At 39.0% G+C, this 16,296-nt stretch overlaps 2 protein-coding genes across 4 annotated transcripts in view; one reads left to right on the plus strand and one right to left on the minus strand.

Moving 5' to 3' along the window:
- The window catches only part of LOC308079371 (condensin-2 complex subunit H2-like), a 31,956-nt gene extending 31,652 nt beyond the window's left edge, over positions 1-304 (minus strand). For both annotated transcript variants that reach the window (XR_013932599.1, XM_080420833.1), the window contains exon 1: positions 232-304. The gene's annotated coding sequence lies outside the window, so the exon portion shown is untranslated. The remainder of the gene's footprint in view (positions 1-231) is intronic.
- A 1,899-nt stretch (positions 305-2,203) lies between these two features.
- socs2 (suppressor of cytokine signaling 2) overlaps positions 2,204-16,296 on the plus strand; it is a 267,878-nt gene continuing 253,785 nt past the window's right edge. Inside the window, exons 1-3 of one of the 2 annotated variants that reach the window (XR_013932601.1) lie at positions 2,204-2,690; positions 9,538-9,764; positions 10,355-12,744. Coding sequence is in view for 1 of the 2 variants with exons in the window: in XM_080420838.1 (XP_080276964.1) it covers positions 9,638-9,764; positions 10,355-10,866 (639 nt within the window). In the remaining variant the exon portion in view is untranslated. Of the gene's footprint in view, positions 2,691-9,537; positions 9,765-10,354; positions 15,226-16,296 lie in introns of those variants that run through there. The other variant, XM_080420838.1, reaches the window with a different exon arrangement.

The raw sequence follows: 16,296 nt of genomic DNA on the forward strand, positions 1-16,296 counted from the left end.
TACGCACTTTATATTTGAACTCTGAACGTTTATGTAGATGTGCGGGTTGTAATGGAGAAAATTCCAAAATCAGGACAAGTTGCACCGTGACGCTTGTGACAGACGAGCGTCATGTGAACCATGGCTAGTCTTATATACTTATATAAGACTCATACAGAGGAAATGTACAACACGAGAGTATCCCACCGAGTTACCATGCCTGTTAAAGTGACGTTTATTCGACTACATTACCTTTCTATTAGCTGACTGTAGCTTCTATCCTCTGCTGTCAGTGTTTGTTGTTGCTCTGTGTTGAATAAACCGCCCAACGGCCCGAGCGCGCGCTGTGTTCAGTGAACACTTCCGGCTAGCGCGCGCCGCCGCTCATATACACTTCCTGTGTGCGAACGCATCGCTGCCACCTATCGACCAGGAGGCTGCAGTACACGCAAATAACATCCGATTAGTGGTGGACACGAAATATTATATATATACATATATATATATATATATATATATATATATATATATATATATATATATATATATATATATATATATATATATATATATATATATATATATATATATAGTTTAGTAGACCTTGTATTGTGAATTTGTACTTCCATGTACTGATGTTCTCATGTCTTACTAAATAAAGTACATCAATCAATCAATCAACGGTTCCATTTGTACACTCTCAGAGTTACACACCTGTAAGGGGCCATTTGGAAGCCCTTGAGGGTCCCTGGACCCCAACTGTAGACCCACTGGTGTAACAGAGTGTTTCCATTGGGCCAACATGCACAATATCAGCACCCTGACTCTGTTTGACCAGAACAGAGCCTTCATTAGTATCATTGGTAACACCTGTGAATGTCTTCATAATATGGCTGCTAAAGAAGTGACATATCAAAACATTAGAATGCATTTTACGGTTCTTGCCGCACGGTGGCGCCACTAGCCTACATCTTGCAGTATGTCGTTTAGAAGCAACTGTTTTCCAGTCACTGGTTCCCTCGCAAATAAGAATCTTTTTATGTAGTTTTGTTAAACTGCACAATAGGATGGGACATGTATTCATTAAAAAATACTTTAACTCAAGTCAAATTTGAATTCCGGAGTTTTACTTGTAACAGAGTATTTCTACATTGCAGTATTGATACGTTTACTTAAATCTATATACTTCAGTATTGCTATCATGAATAATTTTTTTCCAACATTCTCTATTGATTTTTTAATACATTAATACAACATTAATAATGATATCATTGTATCATAGCGTTACGTTTTTTTTTTATCTCAATCAATGGGACAATAAATAATGAATAGTCTACACACTGACAGGTAGGAAGGATACAAACACCACCAGCTTGTAATAAGCAATGGTGTAAAGTAACTAAGTACATTTACTCAAATACTGTACTTATAATTTTGAGGTATTTGTACTTTACCTACTTCTACTCCATTACATCTCAGAAACAAATAGTATACTTTTTACTCCACTATATTTATTTAAAAACTTTAGTTTAGGCCTACTAGTTACTTTGTAGAGTGATTATTATTACAAAACCACTTCAGCCCACATACATTTCGGCCTTTTGAAAATAACCGATCTACAAGCTCACAATGCACAAAAGATTTGTGTAGGCTACATTTGAAAACTTGAAATGGGACAATCTGCACAATGAGTACTTTAACTTTTTTGGTATTTGGTATTGGTATTTTGATACCAATATATTTTGTACTTACTCAAAGTAATTCTGGACTTTTACTCGTAATAACAGAGTATTTTATTTTGGTAATAAGTACCAGCAAAACACGGTCTGATCTCATAGCCGAATGAAATATGTTATTGCAGGCATTCATGTGCGTTTTAATTAAGAGAGAGAGAGAGAGAGAGAGAGAGAGAGAGAGAGAGAGAGAGAGAGAGAGAGAGAGAGAGAGAGAGAGAGAGAGAGAGAGAGAGAGAGAGAGAGAGAGAGAGAGAGTCACGTTCATGATCACATCAGTGTGAGTCCACCTTAAAAAAAAAGGCTTCGCAGTCCGCACCACGTGATCAGGTTCCTGGAAAGTTCCTGGAAAACCTCCTTTTGTGTGTGTAGGCGGGTTGGTTGTGTTTTGCGCACGCACGCACGCACACACACACACACGCACGCACGCACGCACGCACACACACACACACACACACACACACACACACACACACACACACACACACACACAGTGCTGTGCTGTCAGAGCGGACAGGGACACAATGTTCGAGTCACAGAAAATCCTTCACTGACTGAACTGGCTACTTTTCCCGGGAATATGATTTAGTTCCTTTTTTCCCCCCCGCGCCAGCCTGGAATCTATAATGAACAGCGTGTCATCAGCATAGAGGGAAGGAGCTCTACTGCACACTGACTGACCAACAGCTCGATCCACGCGATCACTGGCGGTGATCCACTGAAGGATCCAATCCAAGCGACATTTGATTTGATCGAATGATTTATTATGTCGTTTGACATTTTTAAAAGGAGGAATATTAACGATCAAGCCTAGATATTTGCCTATTGGTGAATATTAATGGGAGGCTGTATAATGGTTGAGGTTGTTCTACATGGAGGATCGTTCTAATAACCCGGCGGGTTGTTGTGGAGGCTGGTAGAGCAGCTATAGGATCCGTGTCACCCGTTATTGTGTTTGTGTGCGTCTGGATCTCTGGGGTGAGTGGCTTCATTGTTGTTGTGTCCATATTCATAATGATGTAGAAATGGCCTAATAATAATTATAATCATAATAATTATATTTTGTATAATCATGATCATAATCATGATTATGACCATAATATTAATTACGATCATAATTATTTAAAAAAAAATGTTATTATTAACTGCGAAAGCTTTCTCCACAATAATACAATAATAATAACAATGACGAACAATAATAACAACAGATAACAGACAATATACTAGCACAGATCCTGAGGGACTCATGAAGGACCACATGGGGGTTTAAGTGGTTAATAATAATAACAATAGCCTATTATTAGTATTATTATTTATTATTATTATTATTAGTAGTAGTATTATTGTTATTATACTAAACTATAGACCTGACGTATACTAGGCCAAATGTTTATAGTCTTCTAGATCTTCCAGTCCATAGCAGGCTACAACGGTGTTGGACATCTTTGAATACATACATTTTTAAATCGAACATTTTTTACTCAAATCTTTGCTTCTGGGGGTCCCTGGCTCAAAACATTTTCAGATGGTGGTCCGCGGCCAAAGGAATATCAATCTGGGGTCCTTGGCATGAAAAAGGTTGAAAACCACTGATCTAGTAGATCAGTCAGATCTAAAGCTATATCATATCAGTCCTTGTTGGGGACCACACATTTTCAAGATTTTTTCCAAAATAGCAGATATGAGCTTGAATATCTGCTATTTTTGAATAGCCAAAGCATAAGTGGTTGATTGTGACGCTGTTAACTAATTTCGCTGGGGACCCCCTACACAAGGTCTGATGATCTACTATAGACCAGTCCTTGTTGTCGGCGAGCAACACCATCCTGAGATGGAGTAAATTATATAGGCTAAATACCCCCCCCCCCCTGCTGCAGGCTTCATACAATGGTCAATGGTGTGATAATCAGTCATTGTTAAAGACAATGCACCAAAAAGCACCTCTCATTTTAAATAAGCCATTGTGCTTTTATGAGCGATCCAGTTTAGAGGACCTATTATTGTGAATTGTAGCCAACTAATAGGCCTATACTGTTTGTCTTTCTAAATAAAGTGCTTCAATCAATCAATCAGTCAACGCAGCCCGCCACACATATAACCTACATGACAACCACGGGTTCTTCTTTTTTTACTTAAGTAAAAAGTATCAATAGTGCAATAATGTAATAAGTGAAAGTCCGGAATTAAAAATGTACTTGAGTAAAAGTACAAAAGAATTGGATTCAAAATGTACTTTTCGATGAATTGAGTACAAAGGACCCCAATGGAAACAAGCCATATAGGCTTTCTTGGGTCTAAAATTCCCTTAGCAGACCTTGCATTGAACTGTACTTTTATATGCTATTTTTCAAACTGCTAATAAATTATTCAGTCAATCAATCAATCAATACTTAAAGTACCAAAAGTAAAAGTACTCATGATTGTCCCATTTCAAGTTTTCAAATGTGTAAAAATCTTTTAGTGAAAACTGGCTGGATCTTGTTGTATTCAAGAGCACTTAAAGCCAGACCAAGTTCGAGATAATCAGTTTATTCCCATCAAGGCCATGACAAAATAATTTGTCATGTTTTTCAAAAGGGATTTACTTTTCTCTCTTCTGAATTAGGCCACATTAGAAGGCAATCCTTCTATTCCTTCTAGCCAGAAGTCAGAAGTTTCACAAGTTTTCGAATGTATTAAATGTATACAAATCTTTTGAAAATAGCAGATCTACAAGCTCACAATGCGACACATTGTGAGCTTGCTTTCAAAAGGTGTTTTATGCATTTTGTAATAATAATCAAAATCTACAAGTGACCAAAGTTTTCAAATAATTGTAGTGGAGTAAAAGTACAATATTTGCCTCTGAGATATAGTGGAGTAGAATAGTAAAAGTACTGAAAATTAAAAATACTCCAGTAAATTAAAAAATACCTCAAAATTGTACTTAAGTACAGCACTTGAGTACATGTACTTTGTTACTTTACACCACTGGGTATAAGACAGAGGAGTGTCAAACACCTTACAACTGCTACCCATGATGACAACATTACAGAGCCCTTACACCACTAATATGCAGAGAAAAAAACGTTAGAAATAAGCAGGGGTCATCAATATGTCCGTACACGGACAGATGTGTCCGTGGCAAGACTTGGCCTGGTCCATGGCATTTTTTTTTTTTTTTTTTTACACACCATTATAATGTTCTTATTTTGATCATAAGACCCAATTACTGTCAGTAATGTCATTCTGCAGGTTTCCACTCTGAGAGACGTGTACAAATGTAATTTGTACACTCTCAGAGTTACAGACCTGTAATGGTCAATTAGGGATAGCTCTTTATGTCAGTGGTTTTCAACCTTTTTAATGCCAAGGACCCCTAAATTGATATACATTTGGCCGCGGACCCCCATCTGAAAATGTTCCAGGGACCCCCAGAAGCAAAGATTTGAGTTAAAAATGTTCACCTTAAAAGAATATATATATTCAAAGATTTGCACACATTTTCAAGATCTTTCAAAAACATATTTTTGAATAGCCAAAGCTAAGTGGTTAAAATGATTGTGACGCTATATTAACACATTTTGCTGGGGACCTCCTGGTACCCCCCCAAGGACCACTGGTTGAGAACCACACAAAAATGTCCACTACAAGCATGGCGATGACCCCTGGAAATAAGCAAAAATATGTGTATGCATAAATTACAAAAAAATAAGTTATTCAAGTTGGCTAATTGAGTAATTAATAGCTTACTAAAAAATCTCAGATTGAACCAAGAGGAAAATGGCACCCTTATATATTGACAGTAAATCTCTTAGCTGCAGTAGCCTACAGTATCTAACTTTGGAGGTCAGTGGTGGAAGAAGTACTCGATATTTTACTAAAGTAAAAGTAGCAATACCACAATATAAAAATACTCTGTTACAAGTAAGTAAAAGGGCCTGTGTTCAAAATGTTACTTGAGTAAAAGTGCAAAAGTATTGGCGTCAAAATATACTTTAAGTACCAAAAGTAAAAGTACTAATGTTTGAATTTTCTTAGTTACTGATTAGTAGGCAAGTCCTGTAACAACATTTTAATTAACAAAGACCCAGAGTTTTAATATCTGGGATCCCAATCTATACACTGTAAAGTGTTAATTTAGCCCTAACTCCTTAAGGACCCCTGGGGGTCCACAGACCCCACATCGAGAACCAATGCACTTAACCTGTACATTTTGTGAACCTTGGTGAAACATTTTCTATAAAATTACGTTGGCCCATACATTCTGTTGATATGCTTAAAACATTCAGCCCTGCTCATATCTGTAAATACTCTACCACCACCGCCTACTGACCAGGGCGTGGTAGAATGTTTGTGTTTTACATTTGTATATCTATTTCTTAGTGATATTTGTGTGAGCAGAATTACGTACGCAGAAAATGACTTGGCTTGGTACAGTAGGTTGCTCTCAAGCAACCCACCCAAGCCTTCCTTGCCAGAGGTGGACAAAGTACTCGACCCTAGTACTTGAGTAAGAGTAGTCTGATACCCATGCGCAAATTTACTCCACTACAAATAGAAGTAGCTCAGTCAAAATGTTACTCAAGTAAGAGTAAAAAACGAATTGATTTTAAATATACGTAAGAATTCAAAAGTACATGCTTTTCAAAATACTTAAAGTACAAGTAAAAGTAAAAGTAGCAGTACATTTCTTAATTTTTATATTGATGAATTGCTGTAATGTTTTCACAATGAATTCATAGGACCTTGTAACTCTTGTTTCAGAGAAGTAACTGCATGCACTGATGTGCTTGCTTGTAGAATCACTATGTTATACAAAAGCCTGCAGAAACACCTACAAAAACATAGAAATGACTGAGGAACCAGAACAAAATAATTGTACTCCTATACACCCATACAAGATGTAATAATACAGAAACATTGAATTAGTATGATTACTCGATTAACATCAAATATATTGCTTTTGCATACTAAGAAGTGTAAAAGAAAGGCTTAACAAGGGGGTCGAGTGCCATGTAGTAGCCATGTTCGATTCTGCTTCGATAACTGGATGCTGTACGACGAAGTATACGTCCAGCTTAACCACCCCAGAGCTGCCTTCCCCTTGGATCTGGTCCAATTTAAACAGCATTTCTCAGTAATATGGCAATGGATTAATTAAGGAGCTGTGTCAGTGTCCTAACAAAGCAAGGGGGTTGACTAGTGGTCACGTTGACGCATCACTCCAATGAACAGCAGCAGCCAGTGCGGTACAGGGTATCTACGTGTATAATTATATCTATGGAATACCACTACTAAAACTCCTCCAAAAATGTAAACATACAAAATAACTGGTCAATGACTTTACCGGAAACTCAAACTAAATGTAAACTAATGAACTCGTAATGTGCCATAGTGTCTATGCCAGTGTGCTACACATTTTAAAACTATTAGACTAGTATGTCTGCATAAACATTAGTGCCACAAATACTGAGCCCCCCCCCCCCCCCCAACAGTTTCATTGTGGCCATGAGATCTATTTAGCCACTGGCTTTTCATCTTATTATAGACCCCTAATTCAAATAATGCAAAGATAATAAGTCAATAGTTTAATATGTATAATTATGAAAAAAGTGTAATGCACACCAAACAATAATAAAAACATTATTTATGATGAACATACTGATGATTGCACTTGACAACTGGAAATGTTTAGTCAAACGACGTGTGGTTTGTCCTCTTTTTTCACCATCACTGTGCAGTTCTCGCTGATGAGACAAATACTTACAGTAGAATAATGATGAGAGAGCTCTATCCAGTTCCATGTATGGTATACAAATACATATGGCTGAGATAAATGGTAAAATGGTAAATGGTGCATTCATATACCGCCTTTATCCAAAGCACTTTACATAGATTGTGCATTACATTCACCCATTCACACATACATTCATACACCGATGGCAGAGGAAACCATGCAAGGCACCAACCTGCTCATCGGGAGCAATTAGGGGTTCAGCGTCTTGCTTAAGGACACTTCGACACTAACTCTGGGGGAGCCCTCCAGCCCGGGGTCGAACGGTTTCCAGTTCACTCTACCCGGTCACTCTACCCTTGAGCCACTGCCGCCCCCGAGATTTCAGTTCCTTTTTTTCTGTCTGGTGGAAAGGTCTAGTCAAATGATTTATGGTTTGTCAGAATGAAAGTGTCTTTCCAAGTTCCCTTTCTTCACTTACTGCATAGTTGTTGCAATTCATTTTCCCATCAAATATAATGTGTTGTATACTATGTCTTTTGTCTCATGACGTCTGTTCCCAAACTCATTCAACTGATGTCTTGTCTCATTAGATGTGGTTGAAAAATAGTAGTAGCTTAATAAACAGGTAACACACGTGTAGTGTACCAATGATATGCTGCCAGGGTCAATCCTGTGTTAATTCACACTGTTAGTTTCAAGAGTTGTGGTTTTTGTTAAGGTGAACAAGTATTCGATGTTGATGAGAAAGTCTCAGACCATGTGTAGGTGGTATGATGTAAGGTATGCCAGTGTAATAATGAAATAATTAAGGCAGCTATTAGCAAAGCATTATGTCTAGCTGTCTGTCTTGTCTTGCATCCTCACCTGAGGCAATCATGTACAGGTACCAACACAACAAATCTCCTGCAACATATTAATGAGCAAGTCATCCCGACACTTTACGAGTCACCAAAATCATTCAAACAAATCATTTAAAAAATAATATTGTGGATATTTAGGATTATGTACACATTATAAACAAAATACAAAATGTGCTACGGACATGGACAAGTATTGCCACAGACACGTTTGTCCGTGTACAGACATGTTGATGACCCCTGCCACAGACATAGACAGTGCTATAGAGCAGAAGTGTGGCCAATTGCATTTTTGGAAAAAAAAACAACCAACCTAAAAGTACTCAGTACTTTACAGCCTTCCTAGAAATGTACTCGAGTAAAAGTAAAATATTTGTCTTGGAAATGTACTCGAGTAAGAGTAATAAGTATTAAACAAATCTAATACTCAAGTAAAGTATAGATCCTCAGAATCTGTACTTAAGTACAGTACTCAAGTACATTTACTCCGTTACTGTCCACCACTGTTCCTTGCACTGTATGTCTCTTTCTGTGTCACCTGATCTGTGGCTGAAACTTTGTACCACCTGCACTTTCTGTGTTTTAAAGGGATAGTTCACCCCCAAAATGACTTTCATTCTATCGATTACACAGCCTATGGAGACTTGATTGAATTCATGGAGATTTTTTTGTTTTTGTCGCATTCCTAAGCCAATAATGTGATTTCCGGCGGAAAGATGCTAATGTTTCCGGTAGGAGACTCAAAGGAGTCTTTTTGAGTCTCCTACCGGATATACACCCGGTCATAAAATTATTAGCCTCGATCTCCAGGCTTTTATTGTTTAGTTTTGCTAAAAAATAAAAGCCTGGAGGAGCGCGTCGGTGTACCCGGTATAGGAAGTGTTTCATTTCCCCAACCAACCAGAGTGCAGTGGGCGTCGCTCGTAATGTTGTGTTGACGGGGCGGGGGTTGACGGACAGATCGGTGAACCAATGGGATCAGGTGCATTCTCTCCGCGCTGATTTTAAACCCGCCCCTCTATACACGAAATCAGGAGCGCTAGTGCAGCCTATAAAATTATTGTCTCAGGAATGCGTAAAAAAAAAAAATCTCCATCAATTCAAGGCTTCATGGGGTGTGTAATTGATAGAAAATAAGTATTTTTTTGGGTGAACTATAACTTTAAGTAAAAAGAAAAAAAAACACTGTTAGGAGCAAATTGCTGTTGTGCAGACTTTTATTCTTTTAAACTCTTTCTGTGTCTTGTAGGCGAGGGCTGGGAAGTGCCACTTGGAGCACCTGGCATTCCAAACACCCATCCCATGTCTGTGTTGTGGGCCTACAAGTAGGCTAAAAGGGTGGTTCTTCAATGACCTGCCAGTCATCAGAATCTACAGAAGCCATCCAAAATGACCGACGGACAGACAATGATTCCAGGGTGGTAGATTCGGATGAGTGTCGCATAGCATTAGCCATGAAAGACTTGAAGAACACCGGTAAGGCTTTTGATATCATGTCACCGATTTTTTAATATTTTTTCATTGATCGCATAAGGGCGTATTCATATTTTAACCCATTAAGATCGGGAACGCATCTGTGTCATTTTAGATTTTAGCTATAGCCATTATCTTATACTGGCTATTCGAAAATAGCAGATATACAAGCTCATAGCACGCACGAGTGCCGCACTATGAGCTTGTAGATCTGCAATAGTTTTTTTAATCTTGAACATTTTTGTAAATCTTTGAATATATATTTTTTAAAGCGAACATTTGTAACTCAAATCTTTGCTTCTGGAAGTCCCTGGAACAACATATTTTACAAATGTTCGCTTTAAAAAGAAAATATATATCAAAGATTTGCACAAAGTTTCAAATTTTTTTCATTTCATTTCATTTTCATTTTTCAAAAATAGCAGATCTACGAGCTTGTAGATCTGCTATTTTTAAATGGCCAAATAAATCTAAAATGACAGAAGATGTGTTCCCGGATTTAATGGGTTAAATACAGTCGAATACAATATAATAGCCTATATACATACAGGTGATTGATTGATTATCTCGGTGTCCTGTCTCCTGGAACACAGGCTGGTACTGGGGCAGCCTCACGGCCAACGAAGCCAAAGAGATCCTCCACGACGCGTCCGAGGGCACCTTCCTGGTGCGCGACAGCTCCCAGCGGGACTACCTGTTCACCATCTCCGCCATGACCTCGGCGGGGCCCACCAACCTGCGCATCGAGTACAAGGACGGCAAGTTCAAGCTGGACTCGGTGGTGCTGGTGAAGCCCAAGCTCAAGCAGTTCGACAGCGTGGTCCACCTGGTGGAGCACTACGTCCAGCTGTCCCGGAGCCTCGGCAAGGGGCCGGGGCCGCCGGCGAACTCGGACTCCTCTCAGCCCCCCTCCTCCTCCTCCTCCTCGGCGGGCGCCCCGAACGGGACGGTGCAGCTGCTGCTGACCAAGCCCGTGTACACGGCCACGCCGTCGCTACAGCACCTGTGCAGGATCACCATCAACAAGACCACGAGGCGAGTGAGAGATTTGCCGTTGCCCAACAGACTGAAGGACTACTTGACAGACTATGCCTACAATGTGTAGGAGGAGCTATACGGAAGAGTCCTGGAACTTCAACATAGACATTATAAAGGTAGACGCCTCCTCCGACTCTGGGGGCGTCTGTATCGCGGCCGCCATATTAGAGGGGGCACGCTTTCTGAGCACTGGCCAATCACAGCGTGTCTTTTCCGAGACTTGGCAGAATCTAGTTGTATAAAAATACAACGGGATATTTTTATACAACTAGATTCTGACAAATCCCGGAAAAGACGTGTTGTGATTGGCCTGTAGTCAGGAAGCTTGCCTTCTCCAAAATGGCGGCCGCGATACAGGTCGCTCCAACGAACTGCAGAGGCCAATGAGGTATCTAGGTTTCTATATCTATGCCTGGAACTACACTACTACGCCACGGAGTAAAAAAAGACTACAAAAAAACACGAATAAAAAGACTAACAAGAGCATCAGACGTGTACGACGGCAATTTGACACTTTTACTGTAAGTTCCTAATTGTCACCACTCTTCATACTAGCCTGGCATGGCCAGACTAATATCACTGTGTAGATATTAGTCTGGAATCTCTGTGTGGAACCTGCATTTCCAACGGGCGAATTAAAAAAAATGCCGCTGGTGATAAACCCGTATTTGCATACTGGGCCCCGATTGGTCCCTCACTACTTCGGAGGGAGTGAAATCCAATCACAACTGAGCGGTGCCAGACCAAATCTGCAGAGGGCAAATTTTGTTTTGCAATGGCAGATTTGTCTGGTTTCCAGGCTATCTTCATACTGCGTCCGTGATACCATTAATTAGGCACGCACAACTCTTAACCACTTTCAACCTGGCATACCTATTTGAGGCATTTCATTATGCAATGCCACACTTGTAGATCGCCAATATGACACATCATCGCGTGACAAAGAATAAAATAGGGCTTAACCCATTCAAACCGGGAACGCATTTTGTGTCACCACTTTATCCACATTTTACCGAGTGCCGTGCCATGAGCTCGTAGATCTGCTATTTTTGAAAAATCTTGACCATTTGTGCAAATAAATTGAATATATATATATATTTTAAGGGAACATTTTGTAACTCAGATCTTTGCTTCTGGGGGGTCCCTGGAACAAAATGTTTTGAGATGGGGGTTTGGCCGGCCAAATAATTTTTTTGGGTGGTCCTTCACATGAAAAAGTTTGAGAACCACTGATATTATAGCAACATACAACATGCAACATACAACAGAAAGCCAGATTTGAGTTGCAAATGTTTGCTTTAAAAATATGTATATATATTCAAAGATTTGCACAAAGTTTCATGATTTTTCAAAAATAGCAGATCTACAATCTCATGTGAGCTTGTATATCTGCTATTTTTGAATAGCCAAAGATCTAAAAAATGACACAGATGCGTTCCCGGTCTACATGGCTTAAGTGGTTGAACACCTCCAGAGAGGTTCATTCTAGTTAATTGAGATGCAACTAAAGATATAAAAGCAACGCCTCACTAAAAGAAGTATATAGGCTATTTTGAAAGCATGGCCCTTACAGTTTATGTTATGGTATCAGGTGGATTTCCCGGTCTTAATGGGTTAAGACGACACATAGCGCATGTGGAGGAATACCCTATTCCTCATAGTTCAACACCCCTGCTCACCACAGGTGCCCTTGAGCAACCAGAGATACCCCCCCCCGCCCAGCTTCTCTGCCGCGAACATGGCCGATTGTGCTTGTATTATGGACAATAATACCATTGGCCAAACTTTAAGTCAACTTAACTTTGTAATCGTGACAGCCCTAGTCACACCACAACAGAGTACCAAGAACGTTGCTTTCAGAATACTGGCCTTAATTTCTGCCGTTTCATTCTTGTAGCTAGTGTTACCAGGGTACCTCTCTTTGGGTCATCCTTGGACAAAAGCCGTCCAGTCAGTGGCGTCTCCAGTCATCTCAGCACATTTGGCTAGCTCGCTAGTAGGGCTGTCACAAGTATAAATTTAAGTTGACGATTAATTGTCACTCAAACAAGTGTTTTTGATGTTGAAAATTACATTTCTGTTTGGCTTTTTTAGGCTTTGAAATTGCACATGGCAAATATGACACATATCCTAAATACACAAAGAAGTGACTGACCTATTTAATAACTAGAAGAAAAGACATTAATAGTGGAAATAGCCAATCTACAAGCTCATAACGTGTCACATCGAGAAGTGTTGTGTGCTTGTCAAATTAATGGAACATTATGAATAATAATAATAATTTCTGTTTGGCTCTTAGTCTTCGTAAACAAAAGTTGCACAGGACAGATATGACAAATAACACATATTTAATTACTTTATACTTAAAAATAAACATTAATAGTGGAAATAGCCGATCTATAAGCTCAAAACGTGACGCGTTTTGAGCTTGTAGATCTGCTATTTCCACTATTTTTGACATTAAAAAAAATATATATGTCATTTTTTTTACATGGAATTGATTATGACGATAATGCGAAAACAATTGCGGTTATATAAGATAATTGCGATTAGACGATTATAATAATTGTGACAGGCCTACATCCACGGAGGTAGGTACAGTAGGTAGGTGTAGGGCACCCTCGTGATCAATGCCTGTGTTCACACAGTAAAAGGTTGCTGGCTGGGACAGCTTGTGGTGTCTATTATGGCAGGGACCGCTTAGCCTCATCTCCGGGGTTGCTGTGGGAGGTTCATGCCTTTAAACGTTTTCATGCTGAAGTGTTCTTCTTACCGCCAGTCACTCAGGTACACGCCTTTTGTCCACGTTTTGATGCTCTTTATCGCTGGTTGCAGACTCTGCCTCTCATGTTTGAGACATGGGTGTTCCGACACTGTTCTGACTTTTGGTTGTAAAAATGGTTTTGTTTGTTTATTATTATATTTGTTTCCTCTTTATTTTTGTACTGTAGGCAAATTGTAGAAGGGAAAAAGGTGCTTAATAATGCTCATTCGGCTATGATTTCACAGTGGAAAAAGTGCAAGCGCTTATAAAAGAGCCCCAGCAGGTTCCCATGAGCAAAATCCCCCCCTCATGCGAAGAGATTTAAACTTGGTTCATTTCCAGTTGAGTTTTTCTAAACTCTGGATCAATAATTTATTGTGCCATGACATCATGGAGCAGGGGAATGAATGTGTAGCAGCAGAGTCTTGTGGGCATATCACAGTATATAAACTGTGACAAAAAGAGATTTGGCTTTAGTTTTTTTTAGCGCACAAGGAAGAACGTTGTTGCGTCTGGGAATAATAAGTCTGTTAAAAAAAAAGAAGTATTTATTGATTGATTATGTACTACTGTGTTTCTCGCAACATTTTTTTGTAAATTAAGCTGCACAAAATTTTCAAAAGCATGCTTTATTATCCTCATGGCAGAGCCAAGGATGGCCAGAGTTCTCTAGTCTAGACCCAGTGGTTCTCAAACCTTTCTGGATCAGGGCCCACGTGAACATTTTAACCCATTAAGACTCTACAAATATCTTCTAAATAAAAGTGTATAAAACAGTTTTATGAAAAACGAGTGTTTCTATATCAGTGGTGCTCAAACTGTTTCATGTCAAGGGACCACCCAAAATTATATGTATTTGGCCACGAACCCCCATCTCAAAACATTTTGTTCCAGGGACCCCCAGAAGCAAAGATTTGAGTTTTAAAGCTTTACAAATATTATTTTTTTCAAAGATTTGCACAAATCTTGATTTTTCAAAAAGAGCAGATCTACAAGCTCGTAACGTGGCACTCGGTGCCGCGCTATGAGCTTGTATATCTGCTATTTTCAAATAGCCAAATAGCCAAAGCGTTCCTGATCTTAATGGGTTAATGATCAATCAATCAATTGTGTTTTTCGGCTTGTATCAATGGAATTAACATAGTGCACTTAAAAGCTCATATTTATCGGTATATCAGAAAGAAGACATTTCTTTCAAGGTTTTAAAGAAAAAATACCATGAAATTGTTTCTACTCTGATTTCTTTTTTTTTTATGTATGTCTGTTGAAATCGTAGTGTTTTGCCAATTATTTGGGGCCCACTTGCAATATCCTCGCGGCCCACCAGTGGGACCCCGACCCACAGGTTGAGAATCACTGAGACATTGCCAATGCAGTGAGGACAACTGTGACCTTGTGACCTTGTTGCATCACCCACTGTTGTGATCAGTGCACAGTTAGTCGAGGCAGGTCTGGTTGAATCCATGCTTCTGGCATTCTATGGTGCTTATAATAATCATGTTAATGGTTTTCTGAAGAAAACGAAACAAATAAAAAACAAACGTGGAATCAAACTTCTTGAAAAATACTTGAGTACTCGACCTTGGACTTTTTGGGAGTTTCATCTGGGTTTATAGTTGTTGTTGCAAAACATTGTATCTTGCACCTTAAATTACTGCTATGTCTCAATAAAATTGCCTTCTTAAGAACTGAAACAAAAGAGGTTTTACAGACCAATGTTTTGTTTGTAAGAATAGTATGAAAATGTCAATGCAAAATGTCTTCTCATGCTGTATTATGTTCGTTAATGTGTTCTATAACAAAACTAACCAAATAAGGGTCATACCCAGTGGTGTAAAGTAACTAAGTACATTTACTCAAGCACTGTACTTAAGTACAATTTTGAGGTATTTTTTACTATACTGAAGTATTTCCAATTTTCAGTACTTTAACTTCTACTCCACTACATCTCAGAGGCAAATATTGTACTTTAGCTCCACTACAATTATTTGAAAACTTTAGTCTTTACAGATTTTGATTATTATTACAAAACATACATTACCCACTTCAACCCTATATACATTTCGGCTATTTGAAAATAGCCGATCTACAAGCTCACAATGCGCCACGATGCGACGCATTGTGAGCTTGTAGATCTGCTATTTTCAAAAGATTTTTAGACATTTGAAAACTTATGAAATGGGACACTCTGCATAATGAGTATTTTCTACTTTTGATACTTTAAGTACATTTTGTAACCAATACTTTTGTACTTTTAATCAAGTAAATTTAGAATTCCAGACTTTTACTTGTAACAGAGTATTTCTACATTGCAGAATTGTTACTTTTGCTTAAGTAAAAGAATGGAGTACTTTTTCCACCGCTGGTCATACCCATAATCACTGAAGCCACGTTTCAGCTATAGGTGTTAAGGGTAACAGGGGTTGTAACAAATTAAGACTGTAGTAGTGTGTAGCTAATTCCTAACTGGTAAGCACTTGGGTTGAACCTTTGTGTCACCCCTCCAAGAGTTAATAATAAAAAATAATAGTTGTTTCCGCCTGGCCGAAAGGCATGGCCGAGACTATATTTTGTACCCTGTCCATCCGTCCATCCGCGTGTCCGTCTGTTGACAGCTAATCTCCGGCACCGTTGGCTTGGTCGCAGCGGAAACTGTGCACACTCCCTGGATGCCAATTCAGATCCTCTGCCCCAACTTTTTCACATGGACCTGTTACAGCGCCATCAGGAGGC

Source organism: Gymnoscopelus braueri, assembly GCF_963280865.1.
Source record: "Gymnoscopelus braueri genome assembly, chromosome: 23".
NCBI classification, from domain to species: domain Eukaryota; kingdom Metazoa; phylum Chordata; class Actinopteri; order Myctophiformes; family Myctophidae; genus Gymnoscopelus; species Gymnoscopelus braueri.